Consider the following 24,916-nt stretch of genomic DNA (forward strand, 5'->3'; position numbering starts at 1 on the left):
CCAATTTTATGTAGGTAGTGGCAAACAGGTGAAAATAATGATCCTGTCTTTCTGCTTTTTTTTTTTTTTAATGAAACGCCTAGAAATTTTCAAAATACATCTGTGGCTTGCATTGTATTTCCACTGTCCAGTGCTGCTTCAGACTGTAATGACACCCACTTCCCAAGGATTGGTACATGGCTCAGTTCAGCCTAACGTTACATGTAAAAGAGATTGGTTTTAAACCATTGGGGGAAGTTTGATAAACTACAGTAAAAATAAAAATAGTAATAGGTAGCATTTAAACTGAGGCCAAGCACATGTTCTTAGGTACTTCTTCGTTGAATCCTATGAATCCACCTGGTGTCCCTGTGAAGGAGTGTATCTATTGCTGTATAACAAATTACTCCAAAAATTCATGGCTTAAAAACAACAACAGTTATTAAGCGCACAGTTTCTGTGCGTCAGGAATTTGCGAGCGGCTTACCTGGGTGGTTCTGGCTCAGAGTCTCTCATGAGGTTTCGGTCAAGATGAGGGCCGAAGCTGCAGTGAACTAAAGGTTAGAAGATCCGCTTTCTAGATGGCTCATTCCCATGGCTGTTGGCTGGAAGCCTCAGATCCCCGCCAGGTGGACCTCTCTAGAGCGCTGCTTTTAAGTGTGAGGAAACACAGAGAGAAGAGCCTGAGGCTGGAACTGGGGGAAGGGAGGGCTGTAAACTGGGCTTGGAGAGGAGGATGCTCGCCTCAAATGTAGCAGGTGTGGGAGACTGGTGGAGGTTGGTGGGGTACCTCCCCGTAGCATCCATTCCTCCCTGTGTTCCTTGCTGGAAGAGCCCCAGAGCTGAAAAAAGACCACCTTCCTCCCCGCCCTCGGCGGTGAATTAAGGACAGGAGCCCTCCAGACAAGGCAAGTCCTGATTGGTCAAAAGCTGAGCCAATCATGATGCTCCTACTCCCAGCAACAGACATGTGACCTGGTTCTGGCCAATACCAAATGAGAGAATGTCTCCTGGGGGCTGGTGGGAAAGATTTTTATTGTATCTTAAAGAGAACTAGCAACAGGTGATCTTTTTTTCTGCCTTTGGAAGCTGTTGTTGGCCCATGTGGTATCCATCTTGGACTGTGAAGGGATTCTGCCTCAGAGTTCGACCTGCTGAGGGCGGGAAAGGGAGATGCAGAACCTGGGTCTTTGGTGTTATCACCCAGCCACTGTGTTAACCAACCTAGAACGGCCCTCGTTGGAATTCCTGCTACATGGGATAATACATGTCGGATTTTCATAGCATTTTGAGTTGGGTTGTCCATTTTTTGCAACCAAAAGCATCTAAAATGATACTTTGGAGGCTGATTTTCTCACCTATCATAGTCCTGGCTCAATTAACCATGAGAGGGGGTGAGGAGTGGCAAGAAGGAATGTCTATTCAAAGGTTTTAAAATGTGAGATGAACATTAAGGGGAAGAGCCCCACCCACGACCCAAGTAAGACTTGAAGACTGGAATTGTCACCACTGTGGACTTCTTAAGTTTGCAAGAAGACAAGAGATTTTTCAAATGCAACTCTCTGAGAAGTGAGGCGATTGTGCTTTTTTTCCCAAGATTTGGGATAGCGAAATGTCACCATTAACATCCAAATGGGTTACAGCTTAAAGTGACAGGTTATTGAGTCCAAAAGACTGGCCTGGGTTCACAGCCATCCTGGAACGGCTCAAACTAAAATTTTTACTTTTCTCTCCTACTTCGTTTCTTCATTTTGATGGGTGCAAAACGTTGCATGCCTCGTGTTCTATTTGTTAATATTATTCCCATTTCCTTTTACATTGTAAGTTTTGACCATATTGAAGCTGTTTCTTTGTTCTCTTAACACTAAAAAAAAGCCGGGGGGGCCGCGGGGGGAGGATTGCAAGACTTGCCTTGAAACTCTAGGCTGTTCTAACTGGTAACAAAAATCTCAGCAACAAGAAGGAGAAAATATTCCCTCTTCTGCAGCTTATGGAAAGCAGAGGCTTTTTGCCTCGCGAAATTCTCCTTGTAAATGTATTTCGAATAAAGGAGTCTTATATGAAACCCAGACTTCAAAAATTGATGTTTGCTTCATCCTTTGAAAGCCCTCATTAACCTGCTGTATTAGTTTGCTAGGGCTGCCTTAATAAACAACTACAGGCTAGGTGGCTTAAACTACGAGAACTCATTGTTCTGGTAGTCCAAAGTCAACGTGTTAGCAGAGTTGGCTTCTCCTGAGGCCTCTCTTTTTGGCTTGTGGACGGGTGACGTCTTGCTGTGTCCTCAGATGACCTTTTCCCTGTGTGCACTCGCATCCCTGGTGTCTTTTTCTCTTCTTATGAGATCACTGGGCCTGTTGGATTAGGGCTCCACCCTTATAACCTCATTAAGCTTAATTACCTCTTTAAAGAACTGTCTCCAATACAGTTACTCGGGGGTTTAGGACTTCAACATATGAATTTGGGGTGATACAATTTAGTTGCTCATACCTCCCAAATCTGGACTGGTTGTCTTAATAATAATCTGTTGCCCCTGGTAATAATATCTACACTGATACTCCCTTTTCCTGAAAAGTGCAAAGACCGGTTTTCATTGTCACTTCTCTCTTTTTCCACCCTCATGGAGCTAAAAAGAACACCCATAACTCTGCTAGGTCGTTTTATTTAAACAAATAGTGTTGTGTCATTTAAATTAATGTTTTACCTCCTATTGCTATATGGCTGTGACTGAAAACAGCAAGGTAAGAAAAATTGCTTTCACTCAGGAGATGCTATTTCACTTGTGTTTTATATATATTGGGAGGATAGATCTGGTGCTGTGACATTCTTGTGCATATTATTTGACTTAAGATTGGATTAATTTAAATTGGCTGAAAGGGACAGACCCATGCCAGAGAAAGACAGCTGGGTGCCCTCTGATGGAAAAGGTAAAGGAAGCTGACTCTATCAGACCCCACAACCGCAGCACTGAAACTGCAGAACTGACCCACCGCGGGAGCTGCTGCCTCCACCATCACAGAAAGGTGGGGAATCAAAAAGCTGTTACTACAGGCATACAGATATTACACGTTCAGTTCCAGACCATTGTAATAAAGGGAATATCACACTAAAGCAAGTCACAGGAATTTCTTGGTTTCCCAGTGCATACAGAAGTTATGTTTACACTATACTGGAATCTATTAAGTGTGCAATAGCATTATGTCTAAAAAAATGCACATACCTTAATTTAAAAATACATTATTGCTAAAAAGTGCTAACCATCATCTGAGCCTTCAACCAGTTGTCGTAGCAACATCAAAGATCACCGATCACAGATCTCCATAACAAATATAATAATGAGAAAGTTTGAGATATTGTGAGAATTACCAAAATGTGACACAAGAGACACGAAGTGTGCAAATGCTGTTGGAAAATGACGCCAACAGACTTGCTCAACACAGGGTTGTCAACCTTCAGTTTGTGAAAAACGTAATATCTATGAAGCGCAATAAAACGAGTAGGCCTGTACTGGAATTGTCAGCTCCAGAACCACATCACATTTGCTGGATTCACAGAGATGAGAGCCTCTCAAAACGCACAAAGCCAGTCACCTGTGGTACCTCAGAAAAAAAAAAGAGCAGCCCGTCCGTGACTGTGCTTGCCAAAATTCATGGCAGAAGCGTCATAAGCAGAACCTCCATTTCACTTTCACTTTCCAAATCTCATGCAAGTATGTCAGATTGACAGAAATATGGCTTCAAGGGGAGTGAGGAAGTGTAGTTTTAGCTGTGGTACTGGAAGGCACGTCAGAAGGGGGAAGGCTCCCATGGTGAGCAAACGAATCCACAACCTAAAACCCCTGGGACATTTTCTCTTCAGCTTCCTACATCCAGGGGGAAATCCACTTCTGGCCTTTCCCCTGCGTAGGTAGGGCCTGCTTTGCAGAAGAAGGTCCAGATGACATCTGGTTTCTTCGCACGTATTTTTCTACCGGCAACCGGGTGGAGATTTAAGATCTCAGCAAATATCACCCCTCGTCCTCGCCTGCAGGCAGAAACAATTGAGAGAGAGAAAGAGATGCAGGAGTAAGCAAGAGAGAGGATAACATGATGGATTTATTACCCGAACGATAAGCAATAGCAGGGAACATGGCCGAGTCCTGTGACCCAGTGGGTTTGCCATCACCTCCCCCTCCTTTCTGCTGCCCCCAAACTGAACAGCTTAAAATTTAGCTGCGTGTGACAGATTCAAAATAACGATAGCTTAAATTACACAGAGATGTATTTCTCTCTCCTGCAACAGCCCAAGCTGGTGGGCAGCTCTGCTCTGTGAAGGTGCCAAGGAGCCTGGGCTCTTCCATCCTGTTGCACTTGTCCCCTTGGCCCAGGATGCCAACGCACTATGTCCCCACTCTAGCCAGAAGAAAGGGAAAACGAGAAAGGGAGGCCCTCTTACTTTAAGGGCATGACCTGAAAACTACACCTCTGCTCACATCTCATTGACCAGAATCTGGTCACATGGCCGCACTTGCTGCAAGGGAAGCTGGGAAATGTAGTCCTTATTCCAAGCAATTAAGGGTCCAGCTAAAATTTCTTTAACTGAAATGAAAGAGGAGGCTAATAGGTCAGCTGTGGGGGCACCACTAGTTTCTCTTCCTTATAAACTTACCTCCAATAGGCTCTTTATCACCTGGCAGGAGGCAACAGACCAAAATATACAGATCCAAAAACAGAGAGGGACACAAAACAGGACAAAAAACAGAGCCACGCAAGCTTAGTTTCCTCTCCCAGACTCATCAATCTCATAATAACAGGAGGGTGGGGACAAAAGCCGGGAGCCTTACTCTAACTCCACCTTTCTAACTGGTGTGCTGTTGGCTTTTCAGGTGAGACAAGTCTCTGTTGTATGGGACAGTCCCACCTATTACTGCAGGATCTTTACCCCAATAAATGTCAGTACTGTTTCACCCTCAGGCATGTGACGACCAAAATGTAAGCAGATATTTCCAAAACCCCTGGAAGGGGCTGTGGATGCCTCTGACAGATGACAGGACACCCTTCCATGGAAATGTGAAACATGTGGGATAAGGCTTCCCCCACCCAAACTTACCCCCTGGTGGGACAGGGAGTTCTTTTGGCTTTCAAGCTGCTTTTTTTACAATTCTGTCCAGAACTGCCCAGCATTGGCTATTTGTCGTGTTATTAATAAAATGATGCTTTACTGCTCCCCTCCAACACACCATCACACACACACATACTCACACACACACAGAGCAGGAGAAATAAATGATGCTACAAGGACTCAAGGAGCCAAGCAAACAGGATCTGACCTTGTGCCTCATTGTCTTGAGGATGGGAGGAAGGAAGTGAGGCTGGCTTGGGGTGAATGTGGCTTACATCTGTGTGACCTTGAACAATTTATTTAACCTCATCCATGTATCTCTGTTTTCTCACATGAAAAGATGAAAACAATAATAAGGATGTTAGAAGGCCCAAGCGACTTTACTTTTTAAAATTTTATTGGAGTATAGTTGATTTACAATGTGTTGGTTTCCCAAATGACTTTATTTCTTTTAATATTTATTTCTTTGTTTGTTTATTATTTATTTTTGGCTGCGTCGGGTCTTAGTTGCGGCACACAGGATCTTTCCTTGCGACACACAGGCTCTCCAGTTGTGGTACACAGGTTTAGTTGCCCCATGGCATGTGGGATCTTAGTTCCCCGACCAGGGATTGAACCCTAGTCCCCTGCATTGGAAGGCAGATTCTTAGCCACTGGACCATCAGGGAAGTCCCCGCAGATGACTTTAAAAGATTGTTGTGTATAATGTTTAAGATCACAGACTCCAGAATCTGGCAGCTGGATCTACCCAGCCATCCACCAGCTGTGTAGCCTTGGGTAAGACACTTACCCTCTCTGTGCCTCTGTTTCCTCCTTTGTGATAGGAAAATGGCAGCACCCGCCTCAGAGGGCTGTTGAAAGGATGAATGAACTAATATTTGTAAAGTGTTTAGAGCAGTGCCCCACTCGGAGTTGAGTTCTCTGTAAATGTTAGCAATTGTCATGCCACGATTATTTCCTCCAAGTGGGACTCGTGTATTTTTTTAATTAAACTCTCGACTTTATTCTAATTTCACCAATATTTCCACTAACATCCTTCTACTGTTTCAGGATGCAATCAAGATACCATATCACATGTCGTTTTCATGACTCCTGAATCTCCTTTGTGACAGTTTCTTAGTCTTACCTTGTTTTTCATGGCTGTCATAGTTTTGAGGAATACTGGTCAGATATTTTGTAGAATGTCCCTCAATTTGGGTTTGTCTGAGTTTTTCTCAGACTGGGGTTATGGGTTTGTTGGGGGCGGGGGCGGGGCAAGAAATACCATAGAGGTGAAGTGCCCTTCTTATCACATCATATTAGGAGCTACATAGTACTCACATGACATCACTAGTGACGGTAGACTAAGCTATTTTTTTTTGTTTTTTTTTTGCGGTACGCGGGCCTCTCACTGTCGTGGCCTCTCCCATTGCGGAGCACAGGCTCCGGACGCGCAGGCTCAGCGGCCATGGCTCACGGGCACAGCCGCTCCGCGGCATGTGGGATCTTCCCGGACCGGGGCACGAACCCGTGTCCCCTGCATCGGCAGGCAGACTCTCAACCACTGCGCCACCAGGGAAGTCCTAGACTAAGCTATTTAACCCTAATGAAAGAGAAGTGACTTATTAGATATTACATCTGCCATTTGCATTCTTTCTTCCTACTTAAGCAGTCAATCCCCTCCCCAAGTTAACTATGGACTTGATGATGGTTTGTTATGATTTCCACATAATTTAGCTATTTCTTGGAATATAAGCAAGGGTTTATTTTAGACTGTAAAGGCAAGCTATGTACATGACTGTTCCTGGCCTTCTTCTGTTTTTTAAAAAACAATTTTAAAAAATTTAATTGTGATTTAAAAAAACCCTCATGATACAAAATTTACCATCTTAACCATTTTTAAGGTACAGTTCAGTAGTGTTAAGTATCTTCACATGGTTATGCAACAAACAGGCTTGTGTTCTTTTTGTGACACACGAAAAATTTACACAGTTATGTGGACACGTTTTATTTTCATCATTGTTTTTATTTTCATCTGCATTAATGTAATTGGCATATAAGTATAAAATTTTGTGAATGTTACTGTTTAAAAAGTGAGTTGAGGTCTTCCCTGGTGGCGCAGTGGTTGAGAGTCCGCCTGCCGATGCAGGGGACACGGGTTCATGTCCCGGTCCGGGAAGATCCCACATGCCGTGGAGCGGCTGGGCCCGTGAGCCATGGCCGCTGAGCCTGCACGTCCGGAGCCTGTGCTCCGCGATGGAAGAGGCCACAACAGTGAGAGGCCTGCGTACAGCAAAAAAAAAAAAAACCGAGCTCCAGGTGCTGTTACCCGGATAAAAGAGAATGAGTACTGGTGGAGCAGAAACCACAGGGTCCTCATCCATAGATGGTTATTAATCATGTTGCAAATACTTGTTTATTACCCGTCAGTGGTCCCCTGGCCTGGCTAGTTGGTCTAGCAGAGGCCTTCAGAAAAATCATAAAAGAGGCAGTATGGCTAATATTAATAAAGACATAACCACGTCACTTGATAATGACTATTTTTAGAGACTCACGGGGGAGACTTTGCCCCAGGGTGAGGTAGAACCTGGACATCTCTGGGAGAGAAAAGCATGAACTTCTGAGTCAGATCTGAGTTCAAATTCCAACACTCTCATTATACTCACTCACTCATTTTTATCATGCATTCGCTAAAGGAAATTAATTGGGCACCCATGATGTGCCAGGTACGTTCTAGACCCTGGGAAAACCGTCATGAGCCAAACAAAATCCCTACCCTCCTGGATCTGACATTCTAGCTAGGGAGGTGGATGTGGGGGGATAAGAGACAAATAATAAACAAGCAGACAAAGAAATAAGTAATTTCAGATAGCAGTAAATATTGTAAAGAAAAGAAAGCAGTGTGTCTTGCTAGCAAGAAGCTAGGGGCCTGATTTGTAGTAGGTATTAGGGAAGGCCTTTGTGGAGAGTTGATATTTGATTTGAGACTGGAATAATGAGATGCAGTCAGCCATGAGGTGATCTGTGAAAGCCTCCAAGAGGGAGTAGCAGTGCTAAGGCCCTGAGGTGGCCCGCTCCAAGAACTGACAAAAGTCATTGTGAATAGCTCTGTGACATTAGGTGAATTACTTAGCCTCTGTGCACTGCTAGAAAATGAGGATGATCATACCAACCCCTCAAGGTTACAATGAGGATTCAATGAGACAACAGCTGTAAGACGCAATAGCTAGGGCCGGCACACAACAGGTGTTCAGTAAATATTAGCTATTACTTGGACAATACTATTATTAACTTAAGAAGGAAAGAATGGGCCTGGAGGGTAAAAAGGATGAGAGAAAGAAGCTTTTGTGGCTTATCCTTCCAGAATCCAAAATTCAGGATACAGTATGAGCAAGGCTCTGAGAAGGGGCTTCTGATCATGACTCCAGGACATCCTAGATACCAATATTAATAATAATTAGCATTATCGTAATAGCTACGGCCATTCATTGGGCATCTACGATATTCCAGACACTCTGCTGGGCACCTGATGTCCATGGGCCCCTCTGCCCCTGCGGTAGGCACTGTTATTAACACCCCCATTTTACAGAGGCTCAGAGCCAATAGTCACCAAGTCTGGAGCAAAGCCAGGAGGCCAGCATGAGGCCCAGCCACCGCCTACCTGATGACCTTTGGCCGGTCGTTGCCTCTGATGTGGGGTTACAGGGGCAGGACACTTCTGCCCCACTCTCCACCTTCACCATTCTCCCGGCCTGGAGGGGCTGGGAGGGGGAGGCAGAGAGGAGAGCCCCTTCTCCAGGGACCCCGCCCCAGCCTGCTCCCCACCCACACTGCCACCAACCCAGTGCTAGAGAAGAGCGCACACCTGGCGGTGACCTCCCAGCCCACAGCTGGAGCCCGAGGCCTGGGGAGGCGGGGGTTGGGCCGGGAATGGGCGGGGCCAGTGCGGGGGCGGAGCCAAGGCTGCGAACTTGACTGTGCGCTCTAGGGGACCCCACTCCCGACAGGGCGACTTCCCCTGAGCCACCGCAGGACGGAAAACGGTATGAGGTGTCCTCTGGGCGCCGCCGGCTCCGGCCACAGCCCCGCCTGGAGAAGGATGCTTCTAACAGGTGCGTGAGAGACAGGGGCTGCACCCACGGGTTGGAGACAAAGAGGGGACATCCCCGGGGAGAGCCTTTATTCAAATCAGAGACGCCCCCACTCTGAGCTCTGACTCTGGTCAGTTTAAAGCCCATGCAGCACGGGCGCCCGACACACAGGAGCTCTTGAAATCCCCGAGAGGCCGTGCAATTGATCCCTTCTACAAAGGAGGAAAGTGAGGCTCAAATAGGGGTGGGGTCATTCGCTCAAGAGCACGTGACTGACAAAGGCAAAATCAGAATTCAGGACCCCATCCCAGTCCCTTTCCACCAGAGCACCGTGCCTCACCCTAGCTATCCACATCTAATAATAATTTTAAAATAATAAGAACAACAATAATAAAATAACCATAATATAAAGAGGTCATTGTGACTGAGTACTTCTACATGTCAGCCTGTTCTAAGTGGCTTTCTTATAGTAACATTTAATTCTTAACCCCATGAGGCAAGAGCTATCTGATCCCCATTTCATAGAGTGAAACTGAGACACAGAGAGGTTATGGGTCCTCCCCAGGCCACACAGACTGAAAGTAACAGAAGGAGGACTCGAACCCAGATGGTCTGGCCACCAAGACCACACTTTCCAGAGACCACACACATCTGCCTCTCAGAGAATAAATGAATTGCCTCTTTTTCCAGGTCTTAAAAAGTCCAGTTCTGTGTAATTTCAAAACCCCACCCACAGTTTAAGGCTTCACCTCCTCTCCAGCTCTGGCGTGGGTCAGACTGCAGTGGAGACATGGTGGCAAGTGGTGGGCCTCGTTCCTATTTCTCTCTGTAGGTCCTTTCTCCCCACCCAGAGCTGAGGTCTGTGCCCACCCCGCCCCCAAAGGCCATGCGCAGGGGAGAGGAAAGCAAGGAAGGGGCAGGAGAGTTTCAACTTGGCTGCTCTAGTTGTAAGGTGGGGACATGGCCTTCTGTGTGGCTGAGGCATGATGGTTAGATCTTTCTGGGCGGGGAATCCACCCAGCAGGTCGTCTCCCATGGGGCTCTTTGCCAGGACAGCCTCCAGCCGGCTCCCTTCAGAGGCATCCACACTGGCTCAAGGAAAACTCGTGAACATCTTTGTTATCCCACCAAACGCTGGAGGCGTGGGCCATTTCCACCCAGCCCACTCCCCCTCCATCCCTCACCTGGAGACTTAGAGGTCTAAGTTCCCACAGACTCCGGAGCACACATCTCCAGCTCTCCAAGAGGTTTCCTTGGGGCCTCCCTGACTTGGCAGGAGGTGGAGGAAAGCCTCAGCCCCCAGCCCCAGGGGGCACCCCCAGTTCATCCTCAGCTCTCCCCCGGGAAGCCTCATTCTGTGCTATCCCCTCCTCTCCACGAGCGCTCGGCCTCCCTTCCCAAGACCTGGCGGGGGCAGAGCAGCTGGTGCAGGCAGAACTGGTGACCGGTAACCCCTGTTAGCTAGACCTTAGTTGGGAATGGGGAGCTCTTAGCATCTGTTAGTTTGTTCTCAGCCTCTGGAACCTCTGGGGAGATTTTGAGACAATGGGAGAGTCAAGAGTGACATTGTGGTGTATTTATATTTATACTTATATTTATACATAGTGATTCAGGGAGTGTCCTGGGCTCAAACGGGAAAAAAATTGAATAGAGACTTCTTCTCATTTGATTGAAGATTAGAGATGAAATAAAATAGCCATGCTCCTGGCAAGTAAGAGTTCTGGAACCATCTCTATGGTTCCAGCTCTGAAATTCCATATATATATATATATATTTTTTATAGGTATTATATATAAGGTATTATTATGGTATATATTGTATATATAGTATATAGTATTTATAGGTATATATATGGTATTATTATAGTATATTTATATATATATTTTTATAGGTATTTTATATATATAAGTATTATTATAGTATATAAATCTTATATATAAGGTATATATGATATTTAGGTATTATATGTATTTAATACCTAAGTTAGACTGTCCTGAGCCCTGAAAATTCATAATCTCATTGAATCTCAGGCACTCAGTTGGTTACTATCAACCACCCTCCTTGATGAGCGGGAAAACTGAGGCTCAGGGCCCTGAATAAAGAGCAGCCGAGTCAGGGTTATGAACCCAGGTCCAGCGGCCTCGGAGTCTATGAATGAAACCATGATTTTACATCAGCTGGAGTAAGGATTGCTAAGATGCGGGGTTTTCTTCTTAAGATGCCTTGAGGACACTCCCTGAATTACCAGGCACCTGCAGCGGCGTCAGAGTCAGAATTTGATAACAGAACACGGACTGCGTGACCTGGGATCTTCCCCTTCCATCATGTATTCAACAAACACCCCTAATGCCTACTCAGGACCCAGCCTGTGCTGGGGACACAGCTGGGGACACAGCAGCCCTGCCCTCCTGGGGCTCACAGTCCAGAGAGAAGACAGACCCATCCCCAGACAGTGATGACCCAGAATGGGTGGGGCAGGAATGGGTTGGTGGGGGGAGACCCAGAGGAAAGGGCTCAGGTCTGAAGCTAGGAAGGTGGTGGTCAGGGGAGGACCTTTCAAAGCTGTCAAAATCGAAATAGGACCTCGGAAAGATATGACGTCAGCTATGCAAATTGCATCCCTGTGCTCTTTGTTTCATAAAACCGTAAGACAACAAACTTTTCTATCAAGATAGAAAAGCAAAACCTTGAGCAGCTTCTTGGGTATAACACTTTATTCCTGTCACTTTGACAAGAGCTTCCATTGCCCCATCAAGTCAATTAAGGTCCCTGCCCAAACACCGTATAATAGTATCTATTACCAAGCGCACCTGAGGGTCAGGGAAGATTTCAGAAGGCGGGATGCCTGAGCCACAACTTGAATGACAGCCTGATAAAGAGTTGGTGCGGAACAGCATTCTAGGTAGGGAGAACAGCACGGGCAGGGGCCTGGAGGCTAGAGCAACTGCACGGCGTTCAGTCGGACTTATGCAGAGGACGAGGGAAGAGTGGAAAACGGAGCGCAGAGATGTAGCAGGAGTGACAGGTGAAGGAGTCTGCACTATGTCCTGAGGGCACTGGGGAGCCATGGAAGGTTTATGAGCAGGGGGAGTAGAAAGGTCACACCAGCTGCCGACTCAGAGAGAAAAATCAATGGAGGTGGCAGGTGGGCAGTGAGCCTGCCAGAAGACCCTGTGGTGAGATGACTCCTAACTCTCCACTTATGACCTTGGCTCTGAGACTCATGCTTGCTGTGCCTCAGTTTCCCTGCCTGGAAAACAGTGCCAACTTCTGAGTTGTTGAGAGGGACCACACACACACACACACACACACACACACCCTCCCTGGGCACATCACGTTTGTACCTGATGATGCCGCCTGCCCTGGAAGATGTCCTCTCTGGCCACGGCTTCTCCTTCATTTACCCAGAAGAGAGCTGAGGTTTCACATTTGTTCTGTAAGCGGGTATTTCTGATCCTTAAAATGTAACAACTTATCATGTGTTTTTTATCTTAAAAGGCATATTTACGGTACACCCGGTACTTGCAAGTGTGGAGGCAAGAATGATAATAATGATGAAAATTATAAGGAATGTCCAGCATTGATCTGGCAGTCACTTTGTTAGTGCACTAGTCTAAGCGCTTTCCAAGCACTAGATCGGGGCTTCTGAACATCGGCACTACTGACATTTTGGACCCGATGATGCCTTGCTGTGCGGGCCCGTCCTGCTCACTGCAGGATGTTTAGCAGTATCCGTGGCCTCTACCCACCAGATGCCAACAGCACACCCTCCCGAGTCGTGACAACCAAAAAGATTTCCAGACATTGTCAGTGTCCCCTGGCAGGGGGGTGGACTGGGGTGGGGGGGATCATCCCCACTGAAAATCATTAGAGACATTATTATTCTCATTTTATAGATAAGGAAACTGAGGCTCAGAGAGGTTAACTAACTTTCCCAAAGTCACCAGAGCTAGTAAGTTCTGGGACGTGCATGCCGGCAATCCAGTTCTGGAGCCTGCCATCTGGGGTGTGTGCATTTGTGTGTGCAAAACAATTAAGAACCTAGTTTATACTCTCTTATTTCATTTATTCAGATTTTACTTAATTTTTGAATGGGTTATACATTCCCATGGTTCAAGTCTCAATGATATATAAAAAGGCCTTAAGTGAAGTCTCTGTCCTCCCCAACCCACCCAGTTCCCCATGTACCTTCCCTCCCTCCCACCTCCCGCATACAGATAACCACTATTTTTTTTTTTTTTTTTTTTTTTTTACGGTACGTGGGCCTCTCACTCTTGTGGCCTCTCCCATTGCGGAGCACAGGCTCCGGACGCGCAGGCTCAGCGGCCATGGCTCACGGGCCCAGCCGCTTCGCGGCATGTGGGATCTTCCCGGACCGGGGCACGAACCCGCGTCCCCTGCATCGGCAGGCGGACTCTCAACCACTGCGCCACCAGGGAAGCCCAATACTTTTCTTATTGATGCCTAGGAGCTCTATATATAGTAGTGAAATGGGCTCTTCATCTGTGATATCAGTTGCAGATTATTTTTCGTAGTATGTCATTGTCCTTTTGACTTTGTGGGTTGTTTTGTGTTTAACTTTGCAAAAGTTTCTTTTTATTATTATGTCAAAATTTTCAGCCTTTTATGACTGGAGTTGATGTTCTCACTGCAATAGTCACCATTCTAGTGAGAGGCAGAAGAATGGGGTGGGCAAGTGCATAGGGTCTGGAGCCAGACTCCAAGGGTTTGCCTCCATGCTCTATGCAATATGGAAAATTAGGGGAAATGAGAGAAACAGGGATGGGGGATACACTGGACAGTATCGTTTAGTGGCTAAGAATTTCAGCTGCCTGGGCATGGATCACAACTCAAATGTTTATCACTTATGAAATTCTGAAAGAACATCTTAAATTCTCTGAACCTCCATTTCCTCATCTCTGATAGGGGTATAATAGCTGTATCAGTCAGAGGTGAGGCAAGACACAGATGGTCCACTCAAAAGGAGTAATGAGGAGAGTTTAATAGGGGGACTAGGCAGGGTATAGGTAAACTGACATGGGATTTTGCAGCACCCAGGGGCTAGCGACAGCAGGAAGCTGTTACCTCCCCTGGGCTAGAAGCTGTAAAAGGAACAGCAGACCCCCAAACCCCAAAAGAGTGGTGTATGGAGAGGGTCGCCCAATAGGATCTCTAATAGGGGGACCTATTGAACCAGGGCTGATGCAGTAGGGAGGGAGCTGTGGGACCAGCTACCTCAAGGTCACTCCCTTCAGCCCTCCTGTCTTCCACCAATGCTCCCATTGGCAGAAGCCAACCAGAAACAAAAGGCGAGGGATCCCCAGAGATGCAGCTCAGGGAAGTCAGCCTTTTGGGGAGCAGAGCAGAGCAAGGTGGAGGGCGAATCTGCGTGACATCCAGCATAATAAGTGCCTTGTGGGGCCGATGTAGGAATAAGTAAGATAATATATGTTCAACATTTTAGACAGTGTCTGGCTTGCAGGAGGTTCTTAAGGAATGTTCCTTTTTAGTTCTTTATTATTATTATTATTATCGTCGTTGTCATCATCAACTCTCGATGGCACTCATTCTCACCAGCACAGGAAGGGTTACTTGCTGGGACAGCATCCTGCCTTTGATCCCATTGCTTCCTGCTCTTTCTCCCTCCCACCCCCTCCAAGGCAGCCTGCTGGCATTCTTCACCTGCTCTGCCTCCTCGGAGCTGCCCTCTTCTGGGTCTCTGGACCCCTTGACCGAAGGAGCCGAAGGGACCTGCCAGTCCCCAGAAGCCTCGATGGGGTTCTCTCCACTTCTTGGTTTTGAGGGCATGAGGCCCAGCCAGAAGCCATGATCTTCTCCCCTGAGGGCCTCCCAGGGCCCGGCCACACTGGCCGGGAGACGCTGGATACCCAAGGCAGCCTGGTCGTCAGAAATGTGACAACTCAAGCTGCAGGCAGCTACACCGTGGTGCTGGAAAGCAGCAGGGGACGCAAGAGTGTGATGGCGCAGATACAGGTCAATGGTGAGCGGGGCCCCATGGCGGGAGGCACCCGGTTCTCAGTCAGCAGTGCCCATCGGGACCCATTCTGTCACCCATCCTCCCTAACAAACCACCCCAGAACTTAAAATAGCAACCGTATTTTCAGCTCAGGATTCTGCTGAACAGTTCTTTTGGTCTCAGCTAATTTTAGTCGGGCTCACTCATGTTTCTGCAGCCAGCTGGGGGAAGGGATCGCATAGGCACTGGTCCAGGATGGCCTCCTTCCCATGTCTGGCAGTGGCCTGGCTGGCAGCTGGGGCAGTGGGGGTAATTGGGCCACGAGGCTTCTCATCCTCCAGCAGGATAGCCTAGGCTTGTTCACTCAGCAAAGGATGAGAAACACGAGCAGAAGCTTCAAGGCCTCCCGAGGCCCCGGCTCAGAACGCGCATGCCATCGCTTCTGCCATGTTTTTATTGGCCAAAGCGAGTCACATGACCGGCTTTGCTCCAACGGGAGGGAAATAGGCTCCGCCTCTTGGTGAGAAAAGTTGCAAAGTCTCCCGGCTATTTCTTTGTCATCTATCACACTTTCCAACACATATTCATTAAATATTTGTTCATTATCACTTGGGGAAGGACAAGGGTCTCTGGTGGTAGCCTTCAGAACTCACCTCTGTTTTTTGTTTGTTTTTTCTGTTTTTTGGGGGGTTTTTTGCGGTACGCAGGCCCCTCACTGTTGTAGCCTCTCCTGTTGCAGAGCACAGGCTCCGGACGCGCAGGCTCAGTGGCCATGGCTCACGGGCCCAGCCACTCCGCGGCACGTGGGATCTTCCCGGACCAGGGCACGAACCCATGTCCCCTGCATCAGCAGGCGGACTCTCAACCACTGCGCCACCAGGGAAGCCCTCACCTCTGCTTTTATGAGCTATTCAGCTCTGGACTTGCACTTTCACACCTGAACCAGAAAAAACAAGCCCTGAGGTTAACCAGAGCCATCGTCCTTATAAGGTAGTTTAGAGACGTATTAATCTACTAGGGCTGCCACTCCAAAATACCACATGCTGGGAGGCTTAAAAAACAGAAATTTATTTCTCACAGTTCTGGAGGCTGGAAGCCCAAGATCAAGGTGTGGGCAGGGGTGGTTTCTTCTGAGGCCTCTCTCCTTGGCTTGCAGATGGCTGCCTTCTCATTGTGTCCTCACATGACCTTCCTTCTTTGTGTGCACCCCTGGTGTCTCCCTGTGTGTCCTAGTCTCTCTTCTTATAAGGACATCAGTCAGATTGTATTAGGGCCCACCCTCACCGCCCCATTAAAGGCCCTATCACCAAATACAGTCACATTCTGAGGTACTGGGCGTTAGCACTTCATATGAATTTGGAGTGGTGGGGGCGGGGAGGGTAGGGGCACAATTCAGTCCTATAATAGTTAGGGTTCAGATTCTGGTGTGCTAATAAAGACCCAAAACAACAGTGTCTTAAATAAGATAGAAATTTATCTCTCTCACGTAGTTGTCTGGCATGAACAGTGTAGGGATGATGTGGTGGCTTCAGGGTGGCGGGACCCAGGCTCCTTCTAATTGTTCTGTCCTCACTAGGTTCTATCCTGCCTGGGGGACCCAAGAGAGCTCCCATCACATTTGCATTCCAACCAACATAACAGGAGAGGAGAAGGGGAGGGAGGATGCCTTCCTTTTATGGCCCAACACAGAGGTTGCTCACATCCCATTGGCTGGGAACTAGTCACATGGTCATACTTAGCTATAAGAGAAGCTGAAAATGTAGGCTTTATCCTGGGCAACCATATACCTAGATAAAATGTAGGATTCTGTGACTAAAGGAGGAAGGGCAGAAAAGATGGAGGGAGATGCCAAAGGCGGGGATATCTGAGCTGGGACCTGAAGCCTGAGCGGGAGTGTGCCAGGTGAAGAGTTGGGGAAAGTGCTCGTGCAGAGAGACCAGCCAGCGTAAACACAGGAAGCATGAATGAGTGGCTCCAATTTACTGAGCCCTCCCTATGGACCAAACACTGGGGGATTTCACAACAGCATGAGAAACAAGAAGCTCTAAGCACCACCCCCCTTGCACAAGTGGGGAGACTGAGGCTTGGAGAGGTGACATCCACAGCCTGTGGTCACGTAGAAGCAAAGGGCCAAGCTAGGATTCGCACCACTCTCTGTGATCCAGGAGCTCATCTCCTTCCACGCTGCCTCTCTAGCCCTGCAACATCTCTCAGGTACAAGCAAAGGTGGAGAGAGGCGGCTAGGAACCGCGCTTCCGCACCGGGATTTTTTTTTTACCTCCACCAGGACATGTAAGGGCTGCTGAGGTCCATAAGTCTACATATCTGTGATTTGAAGGCCAGTTCTTCTAAAAGCCCACCTCCACACCTTTGCCCGTGCCGCTCTCTGCCTGGTGCTTGTGCAGGCTCTGAAACCGGAACCGCTTGCATTCAAATCCCTGGCTCCTTCACTTACTAGCCACGTGCCTTTGCAAAGTGACTTCCCATTTGTGTGTTTCAGCGTCCTCCTCTATAAATGGAGTCACTGTAGACCCTCCCTCGTAGGAGTGCTGTGAACAACAAATGAGTTGTTCACGTCAAACGCCTAGAACAGTGCCTGGCACAGAGTAAGCAAATGTTCGCCATGAGTTTTTCAGGGGACTTGACCTCTTCGAGCTTTCGTTTTCCCATTAAAAGGGGGATAACAATAAGACCTACCTCATAGGGTTGCTGTGAGGATTAAATGAGTAAATCCAGTGGCTTCTGAGCTTTTAAAATCATGACCCACAGTAAGAATTGCATTTCATATCATGACCCAGTGCGTCCGTATAGCCACACACCACCAGTCACTGAAAGACAAGTGTCATAAAGTAACAATTATTGCTATGAGTAATGCATTCTGATATTTTCTATTATATTTCATGTTTTAAATGCTGGTTACACCCTACTAAATGATTTCACCCAAGCATGGGTCTCATTCGCAATATAACAAGCCAGTAAGGTAACAAGCTATCGTCAACATGTGTTTAGAATGGTGCTTGGCTCATAGTAAGAGCCCAGTCTAGGTGGCTGTTACATATTGATTCTTGTTTCCACACCTGGTGGGCTCTTTCTCCTCCTGCAAGTCTTAGCTCAGGCACCACCTCCTCCAGGAAGCCTTCTGTGAGCTCTCTGGTTGGACTGAAGTTTTTTTCACTTTTCATGTTGCACGGAAATTGGAAATCATCTCCGTGTGGTGGTCCCCAACACTCATCACGACATCAGATTCAAATCCCAGCTATGCCTCTCTCTCTGACCATGAGGCCTGGCCCTAAGCACCCCCAGACCTCAGAGTCTTTCACCTGAGAAAAAAAGAAAAAAAAAAACACGAAAACAGAACTATGGTGAGGATTATATATGTTCTCTGTAAGGAGCCCTCCCGGCAGCCAGTGGCTGAGGCCCCAAGCCTTGGAGGTCCCCTTGACCCCTCACTCTCTCCCACCCACATCCAATCCATCGGCAAGTCCTGTGGGCTCTGCCTGCAAAATGATCCAGGATCCAACAGCTCCTCCTAGCTCCTTGGCTTTTATCCTGGCCCAGCTGAGGGTAGGGGAGCTGGGGTATTTATATACCAGCCCGCGTCAGTCACTGTGGAAGGCTGCCCCACAGTGTGCCCACCCTCTAGCACTCTGGCCTGTTGCCTCCATGGTCAGAGCAGGCTCTGGCAGCTAGCAAAAGCCCTGAAGCAACAGATACAGTGTTGGCAGTTGAAAGGGCTGAGGGTGAGGGCATCAACAGCTCTGCTACATCCAGTGTCTGGGCACAGACCAGGCACTCCAAACACATTTGCTGGTGAATGAATGAGTGGATGAATTAATGAATGAATGCCTCTGTGGTGAACAGAAGAAGTGCTCAGCCTCTCTGAGTGGTCTCCACCCATGTGATCTTGCTCCCTGTTTGCACAGCCAACTCTGATGGGGTGCTGCCGCTGACATTCCCGGGGAATACACAAGGTATCCTCCGGAGTGAACTCAACTACTCAGTGATCCTGCAGTGGGTGGCTTCCATCGAACCTGAACCTGTGCTATGATGGACCTTCAATGGGCATCTTCGTGGGATCGGGGAGAGGCTGATTATCCAGAGGTTGTCCTTGGAGGATCTGGGCACCTATGTATGCTTGGCCGAGGATAGCCAGGGAATGTATTTCTCCCAGCCTGTGACTATCATGCTGCCACGTGAGTACCCCACCCTCACCCCGGACCCTGTACCCTTGCTGGTCAGTGGCCAGCTTTCCTGATTCCACTGAGCCACACTCTATGCTCAGCCCCCTCTGATACCCTTTATAGCCAAGATGGTATCTCATTCTTTCATCCTCCTGGCAGAGTGGGGATTACTAGCCCATTTTACAGATGAGAGGCTGCAGGCCAAAGACATAAACTCTAATGAAAGCTCAGGGCAGGATCTGGAGCCAGCTGCCTGGGTCCCGGCTCCAACCATCTGCTGGCTGTGTGAATCTGGGAAGCCTCTTCGCCTCTGAGTCTCAGCACATGCCGGAGAAAAAATTAAGGTGATAATATAATGAGTGGTTCCAAGCCTGGGCTTTGGAATTTGAATTTTGGCTCCACCACTTCCTGGCTGTGTGATTTTGGACCAGTGCCTTGACTTCTCTGTGCCTCAGTTTCCTCATCTATAAAATTGGGAAAATAATAGTGCCCACCCCAAAGTGTGGCTGTGAGCATTCGATGAGATAAGCCGGTGAACAGCTTAAAATAAGAGTGCCTAGCACTGTGCAACACTAGTGAGTGTTCAATAAACATGAACTAGTATCATTGTTATGATTAGTATTATCCATATTATTATCAATTTTGTGCCTGTTACGGAGGCTCAGGAGGCAGTAACAAGAACGGTCAGTTAACTGGGATTAGAAAAGGGGTTTGGGAGCCCGTCAGAATGGGGTTCAATTCCTGTCCCTGTGCCTTCTTGGCTGGGTGACTTAGGACAAGTGACGTCCCTTCTCTGAGCCTCAGTTTCCTCCTGTGTATAATCAGAGTGATCGTGTAGACCTCCGCAAAATTGCTATAAGGAACGGAAATGGTGTATGTGTGAGGCTAGCAGAACACCAGTTAGCAGATGCTTTAAGAATAGCAGCAGTTATCGTGCATATTATTTCTAGTATTTCTGTTCGTGGAGTGAGCTGGAAAGATACAGAGAAGCTGCCAGTGGAGAAGCAGGGAGGCATGTAGGCAGCGGGGATCACATGAGCAAAGGTCCAGAGCATGGAAAGGGCAGGGATAATGGAAAGCCTGGCTTGGCTACGTTCCTGAGACCTGTCTCTCTCCCCAGCCAGGGTTCAGTGGGAGCTTCAGGATTTGGTTTTGAGGTGATTTCCTGGGAGAAAAAAAAGGTAAAAAATGTAAATCTTGGAGCACCTGTTGACCCTGACACATTCATTGAGAATGACAATACTTCCAAGACCCCGTTTCCTCACTCATCAACTGTTCAGGAAATGCATATTGAGCACCTATTGTGACTGGCCCATGCTGGGCAGTGCTGAGGGCATCTGGTGACAGAGACAGTCCTGGCCCTGCTCTCACAGGACTCCCAGTCCAGTAAGGGACAGACCTGTCCACAAACAGTAATGACCAGAGTGGGCAGGGCTGGGGTGGGGGAGCTCAGAGGGCTGTGAGACCCAAGGAGGTGCCTGACCCAGCAAGGAGATCAGGGCGGGCTTCCTGGAAGAGGGGACATCTGAGCTGATACTAGGATACATAGGAATTGTCCAGGCCAAGGGAGAGAAAATGGCATTCCAGGGGCATAGACAAAGGCCTGGAAGTAGGAGAGAGAGGGGAGTGAGCTTAGAAAATTGAGTAGACTCCAACAGGGCTTGGTTATAAAGGTAAGGGGTGGAGAGAGATGAGACTGGCCAGGTGGCAGGGCCTTGAAGGCCAAAGCGAAGTCCTGGGGAGCCACGGCAAGGTTCTGAGCAGGGGAGGAATAGGGTCAAGTGTGAACTTTAAAAATACCCCTCTGGCTTCTGTGTGGTGGGAAGATGGGTCAGGGAGGGGCTGGGACAGGAGAGCGGGGATGAAGCTGGGGTGGAGACCTGGAGGATGGGGAGGAGGTGGAATGGTGGGAGTGGGGGGTGTGGAGGGAGCGTGTCTCCTCCAGTCTCTCTCCTTCTTGGTTCACAGAAGCCGTCGTGGATCCCACAGACCCTGTGCCCATCAAGCCGAACCCTACCCTCTCCCTGTCAGGAAGCTCTGCCTTTGCCCTCATTGTGGCCACACCTGTGGTACTGGTTGGAAGCGCGGTCTTCACCATAATCTGGAAGCTAAGGTACCTGCCTTCCCTCCTTCCCATCCAGTCAGCCCCCACAAGGTGCAGAGCTCACTCTGCAGCAAGACTGAAGCCAAACCAACTGCCTCATCCCAAGGAGCTTAAAGCTCATTTGGAGAGGATGACATTGACCCCTGATGTGCCCATCCAACTCGTCAGTTCCCAAAGTGGCCCCAGGGGAGCAAAGAGACAGGAGAGGGTTCTGGAGGTGTGTCTTTGCCACAATGAGGGCAAAGGCAGAGCTTCTTCATCCCTTCGTTTTTGTCAAAGAGGAAACTAAGGCTGAGAGAGAACTGTGCCCCAGACCGCACAGTTGAAGAAGGATTCGAACCCAGAATACTGCCTCACTCAGTTCTAGCCCCTAACCTACACTGCCTCTTTTCCGTCATTAACGATACAAGCCTTCGCAGCTAACATACTAAGGAAGAGAAACCTGAATGTTGAAATGGTGTGGAAAGGCCCTGTGGACCAGCTGGGAGGGACTGGGGCCAGGTCTCCTGTCCATGAGTGCCGTGTGGAACCTTCTAGGGGTGAGGGAGGGCCAGGCTGCTGCTGAAACACCCACATCGTCTTCGTCCCTGTGGCTCTAATTTCCTGGGCCCTCAGTAAGTGCCAGGAGCCCTCAAGTCACGGCTCTCAGGATGGGTGCTGTTCTTGTCCTCATTTCCCACATGAGTAGAACTAAATCTCAGAGAAATCCATCAACCTTCCCAAAGGACATGCCGCTGACAAAGAGCTGACCCTGAATCAAACCCAAAGGTCTAACTCCAAAGTCATGTTCTCAGAGGGGAAAGGTGAGAAATCGGGCTGGTGTGAAAAATCCTCACCCAGACCACCTGGAATCCCTCCCTCCATGAGCGGCAGGAGGGGTCACTTCCTGTCCTCCCCGCCATCTTGGCCAATACCTATTATGGCAGACCAATGCTGACATCATCCAGAAGGAACCAGCCTTGTCCAATCAGCTGTGACCTTGGAGATGAGGTCATGAGGACAAGCATGGCTGTGTTGACTCTCCCAGTGGAGAGGGGCAATCTTCAGAAAAGAGGGGTCTGGGCTGGGAGGCACCCTACACACACGTCTTCGATACGCATCCAGGGCCAAGAGAGATCCCCGTGGTTTACAGTGAAGGCCATGGACCCTGAAGCCAGGTCCCTTAGGTTCATCCCAGCTCTGCCATATGCTAGCCTGTGGGATGACTTTGGGTGACTCATTTAACTGCTCTGTGGCCCATCAGTAAAACAAGGATAACGGTAACAGAATACCTGCCTCAAAGGATAGGTGTGTGGATTACGTAAGATGGTGGGAGTAAAGAACTGTAAATAATGCCTGGCACATGGTGAGCCTTCAATGAATGTCAGCCACATGTATTATTATTATTGTTTTTGTTATTATTAATATTTCTCTCTCTCTCTTCACTGTAGGTGTGGCTGACAAAGAAGAAATGGGTGAACCACTTTGGGGTTGTTTTTTTTTCAGTTTAAATAAATTGAATAAAAATTTAAAAAACAAATAAATGAATCTAGACAAAAGGAGATATTACAAGCAGATCTTAATCATGAATTTTTATGTGGTACTCGAAAATACTAATAGCTATTTTACAATGTCCAGTTTCAAAAGATAAATTTTGTGCGGGGCTTCCCTGGTGGCGCAGTGGTTGAGAGTCCGCCTGCCGATGCAGGGGACGCGGGTTTGTGCCCCGGTCCGGGAAGCTCCCACATGCCACGGAGCGGCTGGGCCCGTGAGCCATGGCCGCTGAGCCTGCGCGTCTGGAGCCTGTGCTCCACAATGGGAGAGGCCACAACAGTGAGAGGCCCGCATAACGCAAAAAAAAAAAAAAGATAAATTTTGTGGAACACATGTGTATATTTCTGTTCAGTATATAATTAGTAGTGGAACTTCACAGTTATAGAATATGTATATCTTCAGCTTTTATCACTGCTCCCAAATTGTTTTCCAGTCAAATTCATTGTATTTTCATACAATGGGTTCCACAGTGAAATACTACATAGTAATGGAACAAATTTAGATAAATCACAAAAACATGAAATCTCGTAAACACAGCTACAGGAGAGGGCAGAAGTTATACTACCATTTTTAATAATACAAGCATTACCAGGAACTCACTAGCGGTCCAGTGGTTAGTACTCTGCGCTCTCACTGCTGAGGCCCCAGGTTGGATCCCTGGTTGGGGAACTAAGGTCACACAAGCTGCACGGCATGGCCAAAAATAAAACAAAAAAACCCCCTACTCTTTGCTATTAGAAGACAGGATATGTGGGGTGGCAAAGAAAAAAAAAAGGAGTACAAATGTGCATCTGAAGTGTGGGCACCTATCAGCCCAACAGGTGATACCAAGAAGGAGTGTGGGGAGGGGAGAATCCTGGGGCTGGGGACAAGATGAAGGCCCTGGGAGCTCCATTTGAGACCTCCTCCCTCCAGGTTTTCTGATCATTTTTCTGTGGGATGTTCCCATCTTGTTGAGAGCCCCAGGGACTGCTTTTGTCTCCTCTTGCCAGCTGCCAACACTCCATCTCCCCATCTCCCCAAATCCCTTGGAGCACATAAACAATCAGTCCAGATTTCTTAAAACTCTTGTGCTGCAACCAAAAGAAACTCACTGAAGTAGCTCAAGAAGAAAACACAAGGAAGATTTAATATACGGATCCAGGAAGAGTTCCAGGAATCCAAGGGTGTATCAGTTAGCACTTGCTATGTAACAAACTACCTGCCAAAACTTAGTGGCTTGAAACAACAGCGATTTATTTAGCATACAATTCTATGGGTTATCAATGTGGGTTGGGCACAGCTGGGCAGCTCTTCTGGTCTCTGCTGGGCTCACTTATGCATCTACGGTTGGTTGGCAGGCTACCCAGGGGCTGTCTGGACTAGGATAGCCTCAGCTGTGGTAACTAGCCATGTAACTGACTCTTCCATGTCATCTCTCATTCTCTAGCAAGCAGACACAAGCATGCTCATGACAGAGGCAGGATTCCAAGAGTGAGGGCAGAAGATGCAATGCCTCTTAGGGCCAAGGTTAAGAACTGGCAAATTATCACTTCTGTCACATTCTATTGCCCAAAGCAAGTCACAAGACCAGCTCAGATTCAATAGGTGGGGAAATGACCTCACTTTTTGATGGGAGGGGAAGAATCTGTGGCCGTTCTTGCAATCTACCACAAATGGCAGGACACCATGGTCAGAAAGCAGGAAAGCTACTGGAACCAGGGTAGTTGCTTGCTGCCTCTCCCAGCCTCCCACCCCTCAGCCCTTGTAATCCTCTTCTCCAGGAACATGGAATTCACAGTTCTCTGTCTCACTCTGCAGATGGGCCGTCGATGTTTCTCCATCCATGTGGAGAAAGGCACCATCCCATAGCTTGCAAATCCACAACACCCCTGTTCAAAGAAACTGCCCAACTTAGCCAGCATCCCTTTGCCTTATCTCTGACACCACTGGAAAAGGTATCTGATTACCTTACTTTGGGATAGCTGTCGAC

At 48.0% G+C, this 24,916-nt stretch overlaps 1 protein-coding gene across 1 annotated transcript; it reads left to right on the forward strand.

Annotated features, from left to right (window-relative positions):
* Positions 1-14,823: 14,823 nt before the first annotated feature.
* Positions 14,824-22,949, forward strand: IGSF23 (immunoglobulin superfamily member 23). The gene is given in 4 exon segments (XM_029207549.1): positions 14,824-15,150; positions 19,050-19,319; positions 21,276-21,420; positions 22,842-22,949. Coding segments are annotated over 4 exon segments (600 nt in total). The 5' UTR covers positions 14,824-14,975; the 3' UTR covers positions 22,852-22,949.
* Positions 22,950-24,916: the final 1,967 nt, after the last annotated feature.

Source organism: Monodon monoceros, unplaced genomic scaffold (assembly GCF_005190385.1).
Source record: "Monodon monoceros isolate NGI ecotype Baffin Bay Population unplaced genomic scaffold, NGI_Narwhal_1 Super_Scaffold_10, whole genome shotgun sequence".
NCBI classification, from domain to species: domain Eukaryota; kingdom Metazoa; phylum Chordata; class Mammalia; order Artiodactyla; family Monodontidae; genus Monodon; species Monodon monoceros.